At 47.9% G+C, this 21134-nt stretch overlaps 3 protein-coding genes across 3 annotated transcripts; all 3 read left to right on the top strand.

Moving 5' to 3' along the window:
* Nucleotides 1–1348: 1348 nt before the first annotated feature.
* LOC131585535 (macrophage migration inhibitory factor-like) lies at nt 1349–4714 on the top strand. The gene is made up of 4 exons (XM_058851783.1): nt 1349–1363; nt 1470–1577; nt 4002–4173; nt 4650–4714. The coding sequence occupies exons 1-4, from the start codon at nt 1349–1351 to the stop codon at nt 4712–4714; spliced, it is 360 nt and encodes a 119-aa protein (XP_058707766.1).
* Nucleotides 4715–6990: 2276 nt separating this feature from the next.
* LOC131585610 (macrophage migration inhibitory factor) lies at nt 6991–9265 on the top strand. The gene is made up of 3 exons (XM_058851917.1): nt 6991–7221; nt 8005–8177; nt 8998–9265. Exons 1-3 carry the CDS (start codon nt 7114–7116, stop codon nt 9062–9064), a joined length of 348 nt encoding a protein of 115 aa, XP_058707900.1. The 5' UTR covers nt 6991–7113; the 3' UTR covers nt 9065–9265.
* Nucleotides 9266–11458: 2193 nt separating this feature from the next.
* On the top strand, nt 11459–21033 carry DDX51 (DEAD-box helicase 51). The gene is made up of 16 exons (XM_058851888.1): nt 11459–11497; nt 11813–12195; nt 12590–12834; nt 12938–13088; nt 13743–13888; nt 14224–14295; nt 14477–14583; nt 15120–15228; nt 15598–15743; nt 16420–16612; nt 17224–17339; nt 17430–17546; nt 18471–18572; nt 18830–18893; nt 19093–19227; nt 20025–21033. Exons 1-16 carry the CDS (start codon nt 11475–11477, stop codon nt 20049–20051), a joined length of 2136 nt encoding a protein of 711 aa, XP_058707871.1. The 5' UTR covers nt 11459–11474; the 3' UTR covers nt 20052–21033.
* Nucleotides 21034–21134: the final 101 nt, after the last annotated feature.

Below are 21134 nucleotides of genomic sequence, written 5' to 3'. Positions count from 1 at the left end.
AAATGAACCAATATTACAAACTACAGCTCCTCTCCTTACAGATGAAGGTGTCACTTGGGTTTGTTTTTAACACTTAGGCTTAGGAAATCTACCTAGAAAAGGCTTTTTGTAAACTGATTTTATTTCTGTGGTTTTTTAGGGTTTTCATTATTTTCAGAATGCCTGCAGGAAACACAATCCACAAACGTGGGCTGTAAATGAACACTAACATAGTAATTTCATCTCATGACTTTTTATTTGCTGGCTTTTTACAGCAAGGGTGCTACAGTGAAGGAATTAATTTCAAATCAACATACACCAGACAATCATAGGATGGATTGGGTTGGAAGGGACCTTAAAGATCATCTAGTTCCACCTCCCTGCCATGGGCAGGGATGAAATCATTTAGATCAGGTTGCTCAGGGCTCAGTCAACCTGACCTTGAACACAATCAGCTTCAGCACATTCATACAGAAGTTTTCACCATTAAAAAGTATTTGCTTCAATTACAGTGTTCAATACAAGCATTTAGAGCAAGCTATAGAAAGCACTCCCTCTTTTCTGCTGCCTGGAGAAAATGGAGTGAGTATAAAAACTCTTAACTCAGAAACTACTGGCATAAAGATACCCATCACTTTTAATATGGAGAGATTGTCAAACTATTTATTTTATTCCCATCACCATTTTCAACCTGCTTTCTCCACACATCTCACTGTGAACACCCCCTACCAAATGCCATATTATCCCTCTTCATCACTTCTCTCACGTAAGGCTCTTCCAGGAGGCAGTGAGAACTGATCCCAGCCTCACCACACACTCCCTCCACTCTGGATAAAAGCCACCAATGTCAGAAAGCCTGTGGATTTCCTATTTCTCAGGAGTTATGACTGTTATGGAACTATTTGCACAACAAAGGAGCAAGTTGAAAACAAGCCTTCTCTAAGCATGTAGAATCCATCACCACAGCGGAAAATCAAGACCCTGATTTTAAGGCATCTTTGTCATGACTTAGTCATGGCTCAGGAAAGGTCTGCACAACATGTGTCACTGGAGGGTTTTTGTTATGGTCCATTCCACAGAGAGAGTTTCAGACATCAGAATTGAAGCATCCATACAATTTTTAAAAAAACAATTACTAGACTTGCATAAAGATGTGTGTTCCAACCTACACTCAGTCTCTGAAACACTTACTTTTTCACTGGTTTCATGGTTGGGCTGTATCCCAATATAAGGTGTCACTTTGGATGCTTTGGTTTCCAGAGTGCAAAAGCTGGGTTCCCTCCCAGGCCAGAGCCTTGGCTGTCTGTGTCAGCAGCCTGCAGATGGCACATTCAGCCTCACCTCTCCTGAGACACTGCCACCCCTCTCAATGCACCTGCTGAAGGTATCACTGACTATTCAGAGGCTCCTGAGGCGCTTGCTGGCACAGTGGGCTGAGCCAGCTTGTGAGAACAAGGTGAGCTGAAAAGAAACCTGCTTGTGATCTCAAGTTGCCTAAATTCATTGTTAACACAAATATAAGCAAGGATAAAGTCCCAGAGCCTTTTGCAGGGGAGCTCACCCAACAATCATCAAAAGCCTTGGGGAAACCAGCACAGGTAAGTCCATTTGCTGAAGTATCTTCCTTCTTTAGTCAGCTCTGCCTATGCAATTAGCTGTTTTTGAGTGATAGCCTTGATAAACTAATATAGCTAATGACTCACCAGTATTTGCAGTCCTCTCTCTAGGAGAATATCAAACACTTGTTCACTGTAACTTAGTTTTGTTGAGGTCTCAAAACCCTGGAGTATTCCAACTAGCTTTGTGTAGGATGATATTGCAAGTAGTTATCTGTGTGTGTGAAGATACTGGATGTAAGTGGGTGTGTCCACAGGTACCTGTGAATACCTCTCAAGAACCTGGCAGACTGAAAAGCAAACCTCACCCTCTGCTTCCTTGCTGAATCCTGTTGAATAAGTGCCTGTTATTTGCCAACAGAATGTCTGTAGCCTAGCGGTTACAGTTGAAGTAAAAAAATTATTTATTCAGCTTGCTTGGACATCTGGCAAAAATATCTGTGTGCCATTCTGCTATTTGTAATCAAAATACCAGAGTAAAAGCTGCCTGCTGGTTTCACTACCAGACTGGAGGGGTTTTACCTGCCAAAACATATAGCAGTATGATACTGAGGTAAAGTCTTGAAATGTTGGTATTGAGGGTCTTATAAGAATTTATAAGGCTATTATTTTCTTAATACTGATTGCTCACTGGTCAGTGTATTGGTTGCTTACTGAATATTGTTGAATATGAAAAACCAAAAGAAAACTTCTCTACAGAGCTGTCACCTTCAGAACATGAGCTACACATCAGCTGCTGTAGCAGCAATAAATTGGCTATGGATCTGTAGCTGTTTGTTTAGGCACCCTTTCTGCCTATTCATGAGCCCATTTTCAGAAAATGTTTATTTTGCTGTGGGAGTGATGCTTTAACTGTAGAAAGAAGGAAGTTTTGGTGCCTACAGAAAGGGCTCCCCAGCAAACTTTTCTCTATGCACTGGGACACCTGAACACACCAAATTCTTATGTAAAACTGATGTGTTCTATCCCTCTTTAAAAAAAGATAACTTTTATCAGTCTAGCAAACAAGTACTTGCTGGTGGGGGGGGGCAAGGGGTGTGTCTTGCATAACAGCTTCTGAATATAAAGCTAGAGGCCAGGGCTGGGATGCAGCTGGAACAGGTTTGTGCAGCTGTGTGGAAGGGATATGTAATGAGACTTAGAAATATACAGGGAATAACAAAGAGATTTTTCTGAAGAGGGCATACAAGCTCTTCGTGACAAAGGAGGCAATAGGAAGGGGAGAGTCTTTCAGTTATAACACAGAAAGAAGGAAAGGATTAGGGTGGGCTGGAATGCAGAGCTTTCCTCACACAGGAAACTGTACCACTTCAGAAAAACGCAGATTTTTAATCAAATAGGGTTTTTTCCTACTGGAAGAACCATTCTAAATATTTTCAAACTACTCTAAGAAAATAATGCTGATTAATGCTTCAACTCAATTTTTCTTTTAATAGTGATAACCTGCTCCCTGGGTAGATGTTAAAGGTGTGGATATACCTACACTTGGCATAAAGTTGAGAGCACATGGTGTCCAGACAGGGGAGAATAGGGCTGAGCAAGTGGTACCTCAGCAGGATCTCCTTGGTTTATCCTGTACTGCTGTGGTCTGATGCACCTTACACCCAAACAAACTGTAAATGATGGCCAAGACTAATTACCCAGACAACTCCTGGTACTCAGGCTAGCTTGTTTTACCAAGAGGGTTAATTGCTGCCGACTTCCAACGATGCGCTGCTAATAAACGTGGGTAAGAACAGCACAGGAGGCAGATGAATGCCAGAGGAACTGATCCCTAGATTCCCCAGGGTGTGGATCTGACACTGTGTATTAGCAGCGGGGAAAATCGCGGGCTGGTCATTAATATTAACATAGATACTTTCTTCTGTTTTTCCTGATATCAAGAACAAAAGCAGGATTAGACTGTATTTTGTTTAATGAGGGGGATGTTGATTTAGGCCTCTGCTGTGTCAGTTCACATTTACCTCAGCAGGGAAGACTGCAGCAGGAGGCAGTGAGGTGCAAAATCTCTCTGGAACGCAATGCAGCAGTGGTACCATTGCACACCCCCCTCACCCTGACCTTCCCACACCGGCAGGGAGAGCCTGGTGGCTCCGAGGAGGAGCTGGAGATATTACAGCTCACTGGAATGACCTGTAATAATAATGAACTATAATGACTCCTGGAGCACCTGGACTCAGAAGCCTAAAATCTACAGAGTCTTTGTACTGGCCTTTGACACAGCAGTGAATATCTCGGAGTAGAATGCAAATGTAGACAGTAAGATGTCAACAAATTAAAGCCTTACATATGAAAAAACATGCATTTATTTTCACTGCAGTTTCAGTACAGAAATGCCTTCCTGAACTTTCAAAACTTTTCTTAATACAGAAAAAAAAAATAAATTTAATTTTCTTCTTCCAACAGTATCTAGCAATACAGATCCCTGATCTGGTGATGTCCTTTGGTGACTCCACAGACCCTTGTGCTATGTGCTTTCTGTACAGCACTGGAAAGGTAGGGGAGCAGGAGAACAAGGTCTACTCCAAACTGCTTTGTGACTTGCTGAACAAAAAGCTGAAAATACCATCTGACAGGGGAGCTCATACAGCAATTTCTCTGACATGACTTTCCACAGATTGTTAAAACTATTCATCCCAGGCTGGTCCTTTGGCATTCTCTATTAATGTCCTGATTGGGGAGGTTAAATGCCAAGTCAACTGAGCAACTCCCCAGCTAAAGAGAAAAAAGCAGCCATTGCATGAGCTCCAATGCTGATGTCCAGAAGCTGCAGAATTCCTTGGTTAAAATGATGTAGGTTCAGGCACTGTATGTACCCACAGGTATCATGTGCAAAAGACCAGGTACAGACACAATAACTTGATCACTAGGAACTCCAGAATGCAAGCAGATAAAGCATTAAAAAGGGCAGGAGGAAGGGAGTGTAAGGCCTGAGAAGGATAAAGCCCTAGGGGAGATTTGCAGCATGGCTGTGTGTCCTGGTGCAGGAGCACCCTGCCCAGCCTGCAGCACTCTGCTCTCAGCTGCTAACGGTGCCTGCCTTCCCTTCCAGAATCTACATCAGCTTCTTTGACATCAGTCCTGGAAAGGTGGGCTGGAATAACACCACCTTCGCTTGAGGTGCCCTGGGGTGATCACAACTTATTCCTGAACACTCACTGTGGTTTGAGAACTGCAGTTCTAGTCACCTTCTGGCATTTGCCAAATTCAAGAGGCATTGGTAACTTAGTTGCTGCTACCCACTGCTATTTAACATCTTGCCTGCTGCCTAAATAAAAATGCAGCAGATATCTCATGACTGAGACCTTCTTGTTACTCTGGGAAGGCCTGTAGTTGAGATGGACGGTATTCTCAAAATACTCCTGGACAGAAGCTTTCCTTTCAAAAAAAGTTTAGTCATTTATGAAGATGAACACCTCTTTTGCCTTTGCCCTGTCCATGCTTAAGTGCCGAATTTCAAGAAGAGATAACTATATGTTGACTTGGTTTCAAGATTTTTAAATGTGGCTACAAATGTTGCAGATGGACATCCCTTCAAAAGGAGCAAAGACATGATTAACTCTTATTAAAAGAGATGGATTGCAGTCCAGGTCCTTTTTAGGCCTAACACTACAGGGATATCTAGCTGAGTAGCAGAAAAACTTGTGCTGTGAGTCTCCCAGGGCTCAGCATAGACAGAGTGAGTGGAAAAAACCACTGTTCGCTGCTGTGCCCTCCCCTTTTCATCCACTGAACAATTTGTAGTGACAGTGAAGATTAGAGCACAGCTCAGAATGAGGCAGAGGCACAGCAAGCCACAGTAAGCCATTCCTAGGGACTGAAGTGGTAAATTAATTATGAAAGGAAGATTTGCATACAAATATTTATTATTTAAGCCCTTGGTCAGATAAGATCATTTGCTTCCAAAGTAAAATAAAAGACTGAGTATTTCAGTATCCTGAAATTCTATAGTTAAGTGTATTATGATTTTTTTTCTGGAAGAGCAAACCTTATCACACCCCTGTTCTGAACTCTATTGTTAATATCTCTTTGTGTCCCCATCACAGCTTTGCTTTGCAGCCACAGACTTTTTAAATACAGACCTACACCTCAAACAACAAAAATGCTTTGTTGGGATAACAGATGGAAGTTGCATTGGTGAAAGCTTTTCTTAGTCAGGGAGGCAAAAGAGAATGAAACTGCAGATTGTGCGGCAGCAGAGCCAGGGGCTGCCACTCTAGGTCTGGCAGGCCACAGGACAAGCACGCCAGTGGTGACATTGCTCTCCAGCTTTTCTCCCTGCACAGGTAGAATTCCCACCCCACCTCCAGGCAATAAATCTGGGAGGCAGGAAGGTGAGAGGAATAAATGTGACTATGCAATGGCAGGGAGCTGAGGATATCAGAGGGAGGAAACTTAATCGGTTCTTAGTCACTTTCTTAAGCACTGTTAATCACTAGAGTAGGAAGTGCTCCAGCTCTCAGCATTATAACCTGTGTCACTCCAATGCATTCCCGTCTGGCACCTTCCCTTACTCCTCATTCAGAGCCATGAGTGTTCACATATGTAACATGTACGTATGGGCAGGTTTTCTAGCAGCAGCAGCAGTGCATGACTGCCGTGTGTGAAATGTCTGGGTGGAGAGGGCTCCGGGCCTGATCCTCTTTAGCCTTCCTGTGAGTCATTTTGTGCAGCAGAGCAGCGCTGCCGCCGTCGGGACAAGCAGGAGTCAGGGGTGGGGAGCCGTGCCCTGGCAGCCTACGTGCATCACATCACACAGCCCAGCACAGCGCTCGCCTCTGCTGCCTCTCGCCTCCCAATAGGCACGCACCACTTCATTCCTAAGCAAAACAAAATTCACTTCTGCCCTTTTCCAGTAGAAAAATATGATCTGAAAACGGGGAGGCTGAGGAGCAATAGGTAATTTTTAATTTGACTAAAATAAATTAGAGAATAATTAATATGGCAACAAAGGCAGACGTTTCTAACTACACCGAGCTAAAGCTGTACACAGTTAAAGCAAAACCTCTACAACTGTTAATTTTGCAAAAGAAAAAAATTCTCGGAGCCAGGGCAAGTAAGTATCCCTTTTCGCAATTGCCAAGCTGAGGCCTACATCCCTCTCTGGCCCTGGTCCCACAGAAACCAGTGGCAGCGCTACAGCGGTAGTATCACATGTGCTGGTACCAGGTTACGTGTGAGCTACCCAGCGCGCCCGGACTCCGCTCCAGGAAGGAGCCTGCAACAAACCCTCAAAATATGTTCGGAAGCAGTAACAAAGCCAAGGAATAACGGCGGAGCGGGCAGAGCTCTGCTGGAAGGAGCCTGCCCCCGGAGGCGTCTGCGGCCGTCCAGGAGCCGCTGTGTGGTGTGTCCCCGCCCCGCTCCCTGCCCTCCCTGCCGGGCGGGGCCGCTGCACGTCCGGGGCGGCCCCTCGCACTAAAAGCGCCGCTGACGCCTCCGCAGCCACTCCGCTGTGCTGCTCCCGCCGCTCGGGTACGCTTCTATCGCCGGCCCCGCCGCCCCCGCCGCCGCCACCATGCCCATGTTCGCCATCTACACCAATGTCTGCAAGGACGCCGTGCCCGACAGCCTGTTGGGCGACCTCACCCAGCAGCTGGCCAAGGCCACTGGCAAGCCCGCGCAGGTGAGGGCGGGCGGCGGGGCCGGGAGCACGTGCCCGGCGGGAGGGGCGGCCCTGCGCCATCTCCGCTCCCTCCGCTGCGGCGGGCGGGAGCGGCCAGCGAGGGAGCAGCTGCGGCACAGCGCGGCCGCCCCGGGGGAAGGAGCTTGTGCCCGCTGCACCCGCGGTGCCCGGCCTCCCTATGCGCGGCCCCTGCCTGGAGCAGCAGCCGGGCCTGCGGGAGCGCGGCGCTCACGTAGCCGGGAATGTGCTGCGCCTGTGCCGGCGGTCGCGATTCGAGCGGTGGAGCTGCGCAGAGGCTCGGACAGACCGAGCGCTCCGGGCGGCTCCCGGCTGCTCAGCCACCGCAGCGCCCCAGGAGCCGAGCCCCATAAGACCGAATCTGTGCCCGGCTCTCCGGCAGGCCCCGCGTCTCGCTCCGTGATTTGGGGATGTGAGCTCCGGCACGCATGCACAGGTTTTGGGCCCTTCTCTCGCTCCGCCCCGCGCGGTGGCGAGGCTGTGGCGGGCAGGAGTGCCTGGCTCGCCGGCGGCTTTGTGCACCATAACCGCGTTCCTAAAGCTGAGAGCCGGGCCGAGAGTTCCCGCAGCCCCCAAGGCCATTCCCCCCACCCCGGGAGCTGCCGGTCCTGGGCCTCCCCTGGGCCTGGGAAGTGCGCAGAGGCCAGCACTGAAGAGCTGCCTGACCCCAATACAACTGCTCTGCTTAGAGTTGGTACCTAAAGCAAATTTTCGTCGGGAGAGGGCAGTTCAGACAGCCTGTAATGGAGTGTTTCCCTCCCGCAGTACATAGCTGTGCACATCATACCTGACCAGATGATGTCCTTTGGGGGCTCCACTGATCCCTGCGCGCTCTGCAGCCTCTACAGCATCGGCAAAATAGGAGGGCAGCAGAACAAGACCTACACCAAGATGCTGTGTGATCTGATCTCAAAGCACTTGCACGTATCTGCAGACAGGTAAGGCTGGGACACAGTTTAACCATATTTGTCTGGCTTTCTGAAACTGCTTTGAAAAGTCTATTTAAAAAATTAAAAAGCCAAGAAGAAGTCCATGTGTTTTGGAAAATACCAAGTGATTGCTTGCAGCACTTTCACGTCCACAGGAGAATTTGGTGCCTCTTTCCCTGCAGTGTCCTCTGTTCAATGGCTTTCTGCTCTGAGAGTAGGGAAAAACACCAGAGCACTGACAAGTTGTCCAGTGTGTCTTTTCCTTTGAGGTGTGATGTCTCATCTCTGGGGAAACAAGGCTGAAAGCACAAGCAAGGAGCAGTAACAGGCTGGAGATGAGAGACAAAAGCAGAAGCCAGCAGGCTGTGAGCAGCTCCCTTGCAGGCTGCAGAGTTTGGGAGAGTGTCTGTGTGCAGCTGTGAAGGATGGGAAGAACCTGGTGCTGTGAGGGTTGAAGGGAGACCTGCAGAGCCTGGCTTTGAGGGCCTGCTTAACTCTGCAAGGCTGCCAGTCTGTGTGACATGTGTGAGGAACTGAGCATTGCTCAGAAACAAAAAGGGTTGATCTCTGGAAATCCTTGACAGGCTGCTAAACAAAAGCTCTCTGGTGTCTGGACAGTCCCTGACTGCAGAAGAATTTGAGTTTTAAAACAGAAAAAGTACAATTTTGAGGACTGAGAAATACTGGCTGTTTGAAGGCTCCACCAGATTTATGGTAAAAATGAAGCTTGATGTTTTTTCAGGCAGAAGAATGGGAAGCACTCTCCCCTGTTGTGTTGTCATGACTTACATAAATGAGTTAATAAGGTCATTATTTCCTCCTTCTGCAGGGTCTACATCAACTACTTCGACATGAATGCTGCCAACGTGGGCTGGAACGGCTCCACCTTTGCGTAGAGCTCTGCTGTCTGTCTGAAGAGGCTGTTCCTGGACCTCCCCTCACCCTGCCCTGTAGCAGAGACCACGGCACAAATGGCCCCGTGTTGCACTCTGTGCACTCTCACAGATTGATGGCTCCTTGCTAGTGTGTTTAAATATTGCTGCTTCAACATTCCTCTGTTTTCTCTGTGTAGAAAACAAATAAAGATTTAGAAGTAAGCTGTGTGGTGTAGGCTTTGGCTGGTTGGGGATGCAGTTGCACAATTGCTAACATATTTTGCTCTGATCCTAAAGCAAACAAAAGGAATATTTTGGGTTTGCCCGTGTTTCTTAGACACTTTATTTCACACTGTGGTGGTGGTCCCTGGGGCTGGCTTCTGACAGCACTCCAGTGATTTTTACCTTGCTGTAGGTTCAGGGCTGCTGACCAGGGTTGCTGATCCAGGTTTGTTTTTGGACTGTGTCTCTTATTGCTGCAGTCCTTGGACCAGCCCTGTCCTTGCTGCTTCAGGGCAGCTTTCCTCTGAGGATGTGCCACCTGTGTGTGACCAAATGAGCAAGGAAGGAGAGCTTTTCCTCGCTGAGGGGAAATGCTGTTATCCACATTGCTGACACTGCCCGTTCCAGGCAGCAGGGATGGCCCTCAGTGCTGTGGGAGCTCCGTAGGGCCTGCAGCAGTGTGGGGAGCTTCAGCGTGCTCTGCCAGCCTGTCCCTCACTGGAGCTGTGCTCTGTCCCTCACTGGAGCTGTGCTCTGTCCCTCACTGGAGCTGTGCTCTGTCCCTCACTGGAGCTGTGCTCTGTCCCTCACTGGAGCTGTGCTCTGTCCCTTGTGGTGCTGTGCTGTCCCTCACTGGTGCTGTCCCAGCCTGTCCCACACTGGAGCTGTGCCCTGTCCCTCGTGGTGCTGTGCTGTCCCTCACTGGTGTTGTGTGTGCCCTGTCGCACACTGGAGCTGTGCTGTGCCAGCCTGTCCCTCACGGGCGCTGTGCTCTGTCCCTCACTGGCGCTGTGCTCTGTCCCTCACTGGAGCTGTGCTGTGCTCTGTCCCTCACTGCTGCTCCACTGTCCCTCACTGGAGCTGTGTTCTGTCCCTCACCGATGCTCCGCTGTCCCTCACTGGAGCTGTGCTGTGCTGTCCCTCACTGGAGCTGTGCTGTGCTGTCCCTCACTGGAGCTGTGCTGTGCTCTGTCTCTCACTGGAGCTGTGCTGTCCCTCACTGGAGCTGTGCTCTGTCTCTCACTGGAGCTGTGCTGTCCCTCACTGGAGCTGTGCTGTCCCTCACTGGAGCTGTGCTCTGTCCCTCACTGGAGCTGTGCTGTGCTGTCCCTCACTGGAGCTGTGCTGTGCTATGTCTCTCACTGGAGCTGTGCTGTCCCTCACTGGAGCTGTGCTGTGCTGTCCCTCACTGGAGCTGTGCTCTGTCCCTCACTGGAGCTGTGCTCTGTCCCTCACTGGAGCTGTGCTGTGCTGTCCCTCACTGGAGCTGTGCTGTCCCTCACTGGAGCTGTGCTCTGTCCCTCACCGATGCTCCGCTGTCCCTCACTGGAGCTGTGCTGTGCTCTGTCCCTCACTGGAGCTGTGCTCTGTCCCTCACTGGAGCTGTGCTCTGTCCCTCACTGGAGCTGTGCTGTGCTCTGTCCCTCACTGCTGCTCCACTGTCCCTCACTGGAGCTGTGTTCTGTCCCTCACCGATGCTCCGCTGTCCCTCACTGGAGCTGTGCTGTGCTGTCCCTCACTGGAGCTGTGCTGTGCTGTCCCTCACTGGAGCTGTGCTGTGCTCTGTCTCTCACTGGAGCTGTGCTGTCCCTCACTGGAGCTGTGCTCTGTCCCTCACTGGAGCTGTGCTGTGCTGTCCCTCACTGGAGCTGTGCTGTGCTATGTCTCTCACTGGAGCTGTGCTGTCCCTCACTGGAGCTGTGCTCTGTCCCTCACTGGAGCTGTGCTGTGCTGTCCCTCACTGGAGCTGTGCTGTCCCTCACTGGAGCTGTGCTCTGTCCCTCACCGATGCTCCGCTGTCCCTCACTGGAGCTGTGCTGTGCTCTGTCCCTCACTGGAGCTGTGCTCTGTCCCTCACTGGAGCTGTGCTCTGTCCCTCACTGGAGCTGTGCTCTGTCCCTCACTGGAGCTGTGCTGTCCCTCACTGGAGCTGTGCTGTGCTCTGTCCCTCACTGGAGCTGTGCTGTGCCCTGTCCCTCACTGGAGCTGTGCTGTCCCTCACTGGAGCTGTGCTGTCCCTCACTGGAGCTGTGCTCTGTCCCTCACCGATGCTCCGCTGTCCCTCACCGGCGCTCCCGGGCTGGGTTCCCGCCTCTCCCCTCACGGGGTTTCCCCACCCCGGCCGGCAGGGGGCGCACCCGCCCCGCGCCTTCCGGAGGTTTCTCCGGCGATGCATGATGACGTCATCCCCGCGCGGCGCGGCGTGGCCATGGCGCTGTTCTGCATCCGCAGGTACCGCGGGCACGGCCCCGCTCCCGCTCCCTGCTCCTACTCCCTGCTCCCGTTCCCTGCTCCTGCTCCCGCTCCCTGCTCCCTGCTCCTACTCCCTGCTCCCTTTCCCCGCTCCTGCTCCCGCTCCCCGCTCCTGTTCCCCTCCCGTTCCCCGCTCTCGTTCCCCGCTCCCGCTCCCCGCTCCTGCTCCTGTTCCCCTCCCGCTCCCGTTCCCTGCCCCTGTTCCGGCTGCCTCAGCCGCGGGCTGGCCGGGGTGTGTGTCCGGAGGTCTGTGCGGGCGGTGGTGCCTGAGCAGGTTGGTGTGGGCTGTTCCAGGTACGGCGCGGAGGACGAGCGGGAGGAGGAGGAGGAGGAGGCTGAGGACCGGGCGCGGGTGCTGCTGGAGCGGCTGCAGCAGCAGGCGAGGGCCCGGCAGCTGAAGAAGCAGCGAGAGGCGCAGCCCCAGGGAAGGGAAGGCCCGGGGGGCGAGGGGCTGAGCCCCGGCGGGGAGCCCGGCGAAGGGAAGGGAAAGAGGAAGAGGGACAGTGAGGAGCAGCCCAGTGCTCATAGACAGAAGAAGCTAAAGACAAAACAACAGCCCCGCAGCTCTTCGGAGGAAAGGGCTGGTACTGAGGAGGCAGCAGATGGCAGCAGCCCCACGAAGAAGAAGAAAGCAAATAGAAGGAAATCGAAAGTGCAGCGAGACAGGACTGAAGCAGGTAAGGGTAAAGTGAGGCTGTAGGATTTCAGTTCACTGTGGTTGACTGTTTCCACAGAAAATGGGACACGAGTTTCCCTTTGAGTACCTTTCCCAGTTTACTTGATTTTGTTTTCATCTCCTTAATACGTTGCAAATTTCTTTTTGTTTTAAGGAAAGGCCCTGTATTGCAAACTTTGAGGATCAGTTTAGTGTAAGGGGAGGAGGGAAGCATGTCACATCACCTCAGTCTTATTGCATCTATACCAACAAAGCAATGTTTGACTTCTGCACTTGGACTTAGGAAAAAAGAGCTTGGAAGTTGTTGCTTAAGTCCTGTGTTGTAATATTGCCACATCCCTTTTCTGTGGTATGCTCTGATCTGTAGCATTGTATTGCTGTTACCCAAATTCCAGATTCTGAAGAATACGTCAAACAACAGGAAAACAAAAACAACTTTAAAAACAAGTCTAATAAAAGGAGGAAGACAGATGAGGAAGAACAAGGAGATGAAACAGGGAAGAAAGAGAGCAGTGAAAAATCTGAAGGAAATCAAACTACAAAGGAGGAGGTGCCCTTAGTAGCCTCAGGGGAAGAGGCAAATTGTCCACCCTCCAGTATGATGATTCTGGGAGACTACGAGGAAAAGCCAGTGCAGAAGGTAACCAGCTTGACTGAATTTTGATGATGGTTAGGAAAAGAATGCTTCTTACATTCTTCATTTTCCATATGGTATTGCCATACTCTCTTTTCCCTCACCTCAGGTCCAGCCCTTCTTACCACAGTGGCTTGCTCAACCCAAACGGGTGCAGAAACGCATCAAAGATAATCTGTGTCCAGTCAGAGACGTCCCAGGAATCCATCCCCGGCTGCTGAAAAAGCTGCAAATGAATGGAATAGAGTCCTTTTTTCCAGGTGCCTTGATAGTGCTTTTGTTTCTTTCCAAAGGGGTTTACAGAGTTCCTGCAGTCTGGTGCTGTATATTTTATGTAGGCAGTGAAGTAAAATACAGGGTGAAATGTAAAGCATGAAAGTGATTGCAGCAGATTTAACCTTCCTTTCTCAAAGTTTTGTCTAGGCTGAGTAAAAGTCTGTTGCCTACTCATAAAGACAGCCTGGAGTAATGGCTCAGAGCTGCCCAAAGAGGGAAGTCTTACTTGGGTCCTCACAGTCTTCCTCCTTGTGGAAGCTTGTGTTTTAGCTCCTGATTTTCCACCTGCTGCTGATCAGAGCTTTCTGGGAACTCATTCAGCTCATTAAAGCACCAGAAAAATACCCAGAGAAAAAGAAGAAATCTTTTTATTTTCTGGTATTTTGCCAGTTTTGCAGATAAGTACAATAAATGTTGGCTCTTAAATCGATTAAAGGACAGCTGGATGCGAGGACAAGGATAGAGGGTGGCCTTAGTCCCACTGAGCCTGGAGACTTAGGCTGTGTCAGAGGCTTGTCAGGGTTATGTTGGGAAGCCAGCACACATTTTCTAACTTCAAAAATGCTTTTCTATAACATTTTCAGTTACTGGTGAGTTCATTAAGCATACAGTTTGTGTTTATTTCTGGTTTTGCTCAGTCCAGGCAGAGGTGATTCCTGCCATTCTCCAGAGTGCCTCCAATGGGTACCTGATGGGGCGGGGGGGATACCGCCCCAAGGACATCTGTGTCTCAGCACCCACAGGCAGTGGGAAGACCCTGTCTTTTGTCATACCCATTGTACAGGTGAGTTTATCCTCAGGGAAGTGTCTCTAGGGGAAATGCTGGCATTGCTTTTGTTCAAGCAAAACCTGAACTCAAAAGTAGGTCAAAAAGCCAAGGCATCTGTGGACATAAGGCATCAGATTTTCAGCTCAGAGCTGTCTGAGGGAGCTTCTGTCAGCATCCCACTCCTTTTCCAGACAGCAGGCACAGCGTGAGGAGTTGGAAGAGTGGAGGGAGAAAAATGGAAACATAAAACTGTGAGAATGTGTCAAGCCCATCTTCTCTTGCTAGATTAGGCTCAAGAACTCTGCTCTCCCCTGTTCTTTCAGGGACTCACTTGGCCTTTATTTTGGCAGGTTCTGTTAGATCGAGTGGTTTGCCACGTACGAGCTCTGGTTGTTCTGCCCACCAAAGAACTGGCACAGCAGGTATGTGGCTCCTCACCGGCTCTGAGCAGAGCTGGGCTGAGGGACAGGCTGGTGCAGCCAATACTTGGCTGTTCTGTGAAGCAGACTGAAGACCTGCCAGTGGGTTTGATGCTGTTCATGCAATGGAAAGTATTTACTGCAGCTGATTCTGTGGCAGCTGACAAAACCCATCTCTTTGCAGGTGAGTAAAGTGTTCAACGTGTACACTGACGGGACAGGTCTGAAGGTCGTTTTGATTACTGGCCAGAAATCTTTTGCAAAGGAACAGGAGATGCTTGTCCAGAAAAAGTAGGTTAAAAGGTATTTTGACAAAGTTTATGGAGATTGCCAGCTAATTAATCTCATTAAGGTGGGGTCAAGATACAGATTATTGCAGCACAGCACCGTGTTATCATGATTTTGGGTAATGATTTTATATGTTGGACTCTGGTGGTTCTGTCTTTGTCACAGTGCTTGTTACTACCCTCATTTTGTCATAATAATGTTTTACTAGATTTTTGGGGCTCTTCACCAGCAAATGCTCAGAATGCAAACGTTTACCTTGTGCCCACGGGTACATATGACTGTGTGGGAGTTTGCTGCAATTAAACTTTTTTGAAGAGCAATGAGGAATGACACTTTCTGTTTAAAATAAGACAGCACAGTGGAGACTGTTCAGTGTCCACCACTGCCCCTGCATGCTCCCCAGTGTCAAGTCCATATGTGAATTTTGTTATTCCTCAGTTAATTGAATGGTAGGAAAACCTTAAGTTCTCCTACTTAAGGTCTCTGCTACAGGCTTTGTTGTGAAGAGAGACTTAGTGATGGGCTGCTTGTCCTTTCAGAGTGACAGGCTATTGCAGCCTGGCTGACATTGTCGTGGCAACACCAGGGAGGCTCACGGATCACATTAACCAGACCCCGGGCTTCAGCCTGACACAGCTTCGCTTCCTGGTGAGTCACCTCCACAGCTCTCCCATCTGAGTGCAGTGCCTGCTACAGCAGCAATTCCTGCTTGCTTCTTGTGTGGAACATAAATACCTCTCTGCTGGAACTGTTGTGTGGGCCTGTCTGCACTCCAGATTGTGCAGGGAGCAGTCACAAGATGAGATGTTTGGTTCCAACTCGTGACACCCAAGCATCCGCCCACTTCCCCTTCTCTCTTAGGCTCTTGCAAACTTGGAGTAAGGATGGGCAAGGAATGCAGTTCTGTTGACTAGAAGCTTCCATTATCATATGTTCTGGCTCACTGGTTACAGATACAAAGGAAAATAAAAGCTCCCAGTATTTAACAAGTGGTGGTTTTCATCCTTGTGATTTCAGATTGTGGATGAAGCTGACCGTATGATTGATGACATGCACCAGAACTGTCTGAACCAAATTGTCAAAGCTGCATTCCGAGGAGAAAATGACTCTGGCTCCAACATGCTTTTTCAAAGAACCAAACCAGGGCCTGTAACAGCAGCCAGGTAAGTTGCAGAGTGCATTTCTTTGAAGTGATAGGATGGACAGCAGCACCTGGATGTCACTGCCCTGCTCCACTGTACGCTGCCACACACACACTCTCAAAGCTTGATTCCTCTGAGAAATGTCTCAGAAGAGAACAGGGCAGTGAACAGGTGATGCCAGAGGATGTCCTTCAGACTAAGTATTGTATTCTCCAGGCTTTCCTTATTTAGACTAAAGGAGCATCAAAAGAATGCACAAATACTGCAAATCTGTGATCCATTTGCACAGTAACTATAGTAATGCCTTCTGGTAAAGCTGAGTAATGGATTTGGAGGAAAACTCTTGCAATTAACTATCTGCAGCTGCTGTTTTTGTACAGCAATGGCAGAGATGCCAGAAACTGAGATGCATGGCCAAGGAAGAACATGACTAGAATGAGGACATGGGTAACCAGGGTGCAGGGACTTGAGCAGGAGAAATGGATTGGGGTTGTGCACTTGACTGAGAAAGCTCATCAGTTCTGTCTGTGAACTCCACCATAAAACAAGGGTGGAAAAGAACCTACAGGAAGGGCCCAGGGCAGGAAAAGAGCATCAGAGAGCATTCATTGCATCCATTATATCATGTGAAGGCACTTGGGGTGAAACTGCTTTGCCCCATCCTCAAAGCCCAGTTTCTGTGTGCTGTTTCTTTCAGTTCCTGCTCTCCTCAGATACCCTTACAGAAACTGCTGTTTTCAGCCACACTGACCCAGGACCCAGAGAAATTGCAGCAGCTGGATTTATTCCAGCCTCGTCTCTTCACATCTGTGTATTCTGAGAAAAATGGAGATGGAACAGAAACTGAACAAGATACTAATAATAAATACACTCTCCCTGAGGGTCTATCGGTATGATGTGAATTCTTTTGAATAAGTTATAATTGAAGATGTGTTTAATTCGGGACTGTCTAGTTGTGGTTTCACCCTAAAACAAATATGTCTTTCCTGTGTTTCCTTGCAAAAGTGGCTTTGGGAGTATATATGACCCAGAGAGCTGTATCTTTACACATCTGTTTTCTCATTACTTAATGTTCATTTGGTTAAGACTCGATTATTATTGTAATTATCTCTCTTAATGTGGAATTAAGTTTAGCAGCAATGCAGAGTGGAACTAGGAAGTCATAATAATGTAGTAGCACCTATCAATTGTCCTTATGCCTAACATTCATTTCTAGACATGTACATACAGGCCAGGCTGTAGGCAGGAAGGCAGTGCATGTTGTTACTTGCCCTGGAGCTGTAAGAGCATTAGAACAGCTCAGGTCTCCTGTCTCCATTGGTGTTGTATCCTGCCAGCCTGTTTCTTCTAAAGAGGGTGGCATTGTGGCTCTGGTTGTGCTGCTGTTAGTCAGCTATAAAACATGCAAGCCTGTGTAGGTCATGGATGGGTAGTGGGTTTCAGGGAAGATAGTCTTGGCAAGAAGTTATTTCTCTCTGAACTCCTTCCCTGTTGTCTACAGCAATATTACGTGCCTTGTGACCTGAATTCCAAGCCTTTGCTCCTCTTGTATTTCATGCTGAAAATGGAATTCACCCGCGTGTTGTGCTTCACCAACTCCAGGGAAGCCTCTCACAGGTAAACATTAATGAGATCACAGTTGCAGGTATTTCTCAAGGGATCTTACAGAGGAAGGGAAGTGACAGTTTCTCTCCTGTTTACTTGCAGGTTGTTCCTGCTGGTTCAAGCCTTTGGTGGAGTCACGGTGGCAGAGTTTTCTTCTCGGTTAGCTCCAAATGAGAGGAAGAGAACCATGAAGGAGTTTGAACAAGGAAAAATACAACTGTGAGCATATTAAACTAGTTTTTTGTATGTTTTCCAGCACAGGCTGTTTGCAGTGTAAAAAGCTAAACAGAACTAGGACACAGTTACATGGGGTCCTCTAAAATGGAGTATGCAGGAGTCTGTTGCAGAATGGGCGTGAGACTTGGACTTGTGTCTTTGAATTGTTTATCCTTCATGTAACTCAGCCTGTTCCAATCTAGCTGCAGTCTGAATTTCTGTGTGGTGTTTCATAACAAGCAATAAATACAAATGCGTGCCCAAAACACAGAGGTTTGCAAATCTGGAGTTTAATGTTTGTGCTGGGCATCTGGTACTTGCTAGGGCAGAAATGGATGTTGGTGCTGAAACTGTATTTATTGTTAGAGCTTCCTACTGAAGCAATCCCTGCTCAGACTGGCATACAGATCTACTTCTCTCCATGTGTTTGATTTGCATTGTGGTTTTGGTAGCAATACGAGATCGTATCTGTAGAATGTCTCTGAGGAAAAGGAAAATACTTATTTTCTGGGTGTTCTCTTTGTCCAAACCTGGTGTATAAATTCCTCCTTGACTACTGGAATTCCTTACCTGACTATTTGTGTTCCATGCTTGTATGGAATGCTCAGATTCCTTAGAGATTTGTGAGCTCCAGTGAGCTGGGAGGCATCTGGCATGCTTGGAGAACCTGGAAACACCCAGTAACTTCTCATGTTCAGCAGAGGGTGACAAGCCTGTAGTGATACTTGGAGGTCTGTGAGCAGCTAATAAGGCCAGTGGCAATTAGGAGTGACTTGCAGTGGTGCTGCCAGGCTTAGAGGCAGAGGTTGACTGTCCAGTTTGAACAGAGACTAGCCAGAGTTGTGCTGTGTTCACTTGTGTTTTATTTTTGTCTGTAGTGCTTGAGATGTTACCTGAAAATGACTATATATATATATTTACAAACAGGTTAATCAGCACAGATGCCACAGCCCGAGGAATTGATGTTAAAAGAGTGAATTATGTGATAAACTATGATGCACCACAGTTCATCAGGACATACATTCACCGGTAAGACAACGGGAACAAAACAAAGATGTCTGAGCTTGGTTTGTTTTGAAATATTTAGCAAAGGTGACATGCACTTAAAAGGGCTTTTAGCTTTTCTTTTTACTTTAGTATGCAAATAGTTTTCTAGCTAAAAACTAAGCTGACTTAGTTGGAATCAGACTTTCTTAAAACTGGAGAATGTCAGCATCAGAATCTTGGAGTTGATAATGACAGTGACTATGGGGCTAAACTGACTTGAAGCTACTTTCTGTTTTCAGGGTTGGAAGAACAGCTCGTGCAGGAGAAACAGGTGTTGCTTTCAGCTTGGTCCTTAGAATTCAGGTATGTCTTTGGTGTGGGATTCATTTGATAAGGATAAGAAGGAGCATAAGGATCATGAACTTCCCACCTTTTCCAGTCAGCTGAGCTTTTTGCTTGGAAACTTCAATTATTTCCTGCCTAAGCAGCATGTTCCCAAATGTGCTCATTTTCTAGCTGATAGGCAGTGGGGTGCCTCATCTCCAGTGTCTGTCTTGTGCAGGAGCGGCGGTTTCTGCAGATGTTGAGGGATGCTGGCATCCAGGATATAAAGAAACACCCAGTGAAAGGCAACTCATTGAAGCCATTGGTGCAGGAATATGAGGGAGCTCTGTGTAAGCTCGAGAAGACAGTCAAGGTAATTGAAATGGGGAAGAAAATAAACTGTACAAGTTGCAGTTTGATTTTTTTATTTCAGTTCATGCTTAGCACAAGTATTAGTGTCCAGGATCCTTTCCTTTGTCTGAGACAGTACAATTCAGTGTGAAGGCAACATTTGTGGGTGCATCGTTATGGAATACTCAGAAAGGGTGGGGAGGGGAGAAAGAGATTTTCTGTCAAAGTCAGGCAGCGTTCCTGGAGGGGTCTGAAAGATGTGCAGGTGTTGGGGAAGTGATTTAGTGGTAGGTTTGGAAGTAAATGGTTGGATTCAATGGTCTTAAGGGTCTTTTTCAACCAAAACAATTCTGATTTTTGGTGGGTTTTTTTCTATTCTGCCCTTCTTTTTACTACCTCTGTAGCTGGGGTATTGACAGCTACCCAGAGGACTGCAAGCAAAATGCAGAGATTAAACCTTTTGTCATTACAGAGTTTAAGACTTTATGTACAGATATCTTCAGGCCCTTTTTTGTACAGCAGTGTGAAGTTGAGAGCTGTGAGACAAAAGCAGGGTAGCACTTACCTTGCCAGATGGGTGGACTAGGGATCCTTAATAGACTTTGTGCTGCATGATTTGGGCAAGTGTTCTGCTCTCTAATCTGAGAACTTATAAATACCTGGCCCTGAAAAATTATGATTTTGAGTTGTAGACTAGAAATGTTTGAGAACTGGGACAGAAAGGATTATTAAATTGTCCTATTCCTCCCTGAAGTCCCTTCTGTGTGACTCTGAGACAGGGGCATCTTCAGTCACCTTCTCAACTTTAATTTTGAACAGAACGAGCGAGCACAGAGACGAGCCTGAATGAATGGAAGCTGAGGTGGCTGAAGCTGCTGCGTGGGACAGGCCATGGACTGCTCTTCAGCACAGCAACACTGAGTCATGGTCCCTCAATGGTTGGTTCCTCAACCTTATCATATCTGAAGTCAGCTATTACAGGCCTTTTTCCTCTTCTGAGGGCACTGTGGACAGAGTTCAGTTACTGGTTTAAAAGAGAAAAAAAAAAAAAAAAAGAGATGAATTTTGAGATACAGGTTGTCTTGAAGAGGACTTTGCATTGTATCCTGTGGCATATGGAGAATTACCACCAGCTCTTGAGCATAGCCTGATGGAAGTGCTGTCCTCCAGTGGTGAGGGCTGGGCCCTCACTGCTGTGCTGGGACAATGGTTCTGTCTGTCTGCAAATGCATAAACACCTGGGTAGTGCCTGTAGCAGAAATGTGTTTGAAGAGCTGCTCTAGGCTGCAGTGACTCCAACTTTTAAGTAAATATTAAATAATATATATATTTTTAAAACAGTGTCTAATAAAGATTCTTGGGTTCAGGAATTGACTTGACGATCCTTGTGGGTCCCTTCCAACTCAGGATATTTTATAATTGAGGATGGAGATATTAAGAGGACTTTTCACTGTTACAGGCTTGTGCCTTGTCCTTTTCTTGCCTATGTTGTTTCCCTCCAATGTTCTGTGCTAGAGGTAACAGCAGGTATTATTAAGTGTAGATTGATGTTAATGCAGACTGAAATGTCTGATGTCTAATATGAGTATCCTGGAGCCAGCTTGTGTCACTGCAAGTCCTAAGTCTGTATTTGACACATGCCATGGTAATTTTAGCTGCAGAGCTGCCATGTAGCTGTGGCCTGCAACTGTTCTCCAAGGGTTGCTTTTCCTCCAGCAGGAATGGCTCCAGCTCTGGCTTACTTTTTTGCAAAGCAAAATAAATGTACACATTGGCATTAGCAATAAATGCACACATTGGCATTAGCAATAAATGATTGAAAGCTGGGAATCTTGAAGGGATGGGTTTTGGGAATGGTGGTTGAATGTTGTGAAGATAGGAACAAGGTTGTTTTATAGCAGTGAAGCAGTGTGTGTTCTCCTGCTGTGA

The sequence above is a fragment of the Poecile atricapillus genome, chromosome 16 (genome assembly GCF_030490865.1).
Source record: "Poecile atricapillus isolate bPoeAtr1 chromosome 16, bPoeAtr1.hap1, whole genome shotgun sequence".
Classification (NCBI taxonomy): Eukaryota; Metazoa; Chordata; class Aves; order Passeriformes; family Paridae; genus Poecile; species Poecile atricapillus.
This window is presented reverse-complemented; position numbering and strand designations above follow the sequence as displayed.

Coding starts and splice junctions, on each gene's coding strand:
- LOC131585535 (XM_058851783.1), top strand. Junction 1,578..4,001: donor CCTTGGGGAAACCAGCACAG/GTAAGTCCATTT, acceptor TTCTTCCAACAG/TATCTAGCAATACAGATCCC. Junction 4,174..4,649: donor GAAAATACCATCTGACAGGG/GAGCTCATACAG, acceptor TCCCTTCCAGAA/TCTACATCAGCTTCTTTGAC.
- LOC131585610 (XM_058851917.1), top strand. CDS start 7,114: ATGCCCATGTTCGCCATCTACACCAATGTCTGCAAGGACGCCGTGCCC. Junction 7,222..8,004: donor CCACTGGCAAGCCCGCGCAG/GTGAGGGCGGGC, acceptor TCCCTCCCGCAG/TACATAGCTGTGCACATCAT. Junction 8,178..8,997: donor TTGCACGTATCTGCAGACAG/GTAAGGCTGGGA, acceptor CTCCTTCTGCAG/GGTCTACATCAACTACTTCG.
- DDX51 (XM_058851888.1), top strand. CDS start 11,475: ATGGCGCTGTTCTGCATCCGCAG. Junction 15,229..15,597: donor TGACACAGCTTCGCTTCCTG/GTGAGTCACCTC, acceptor TTGTGATTTCAG/ATTGTGGATGAAGCTGACCG. Junction 19,228..20,024: donor AGCTCGAGAAGACAGTCAAG/GTAATTGAAATG, acceptor AATTTTGAACAG/AACGAGCGAGCACAGAGACG.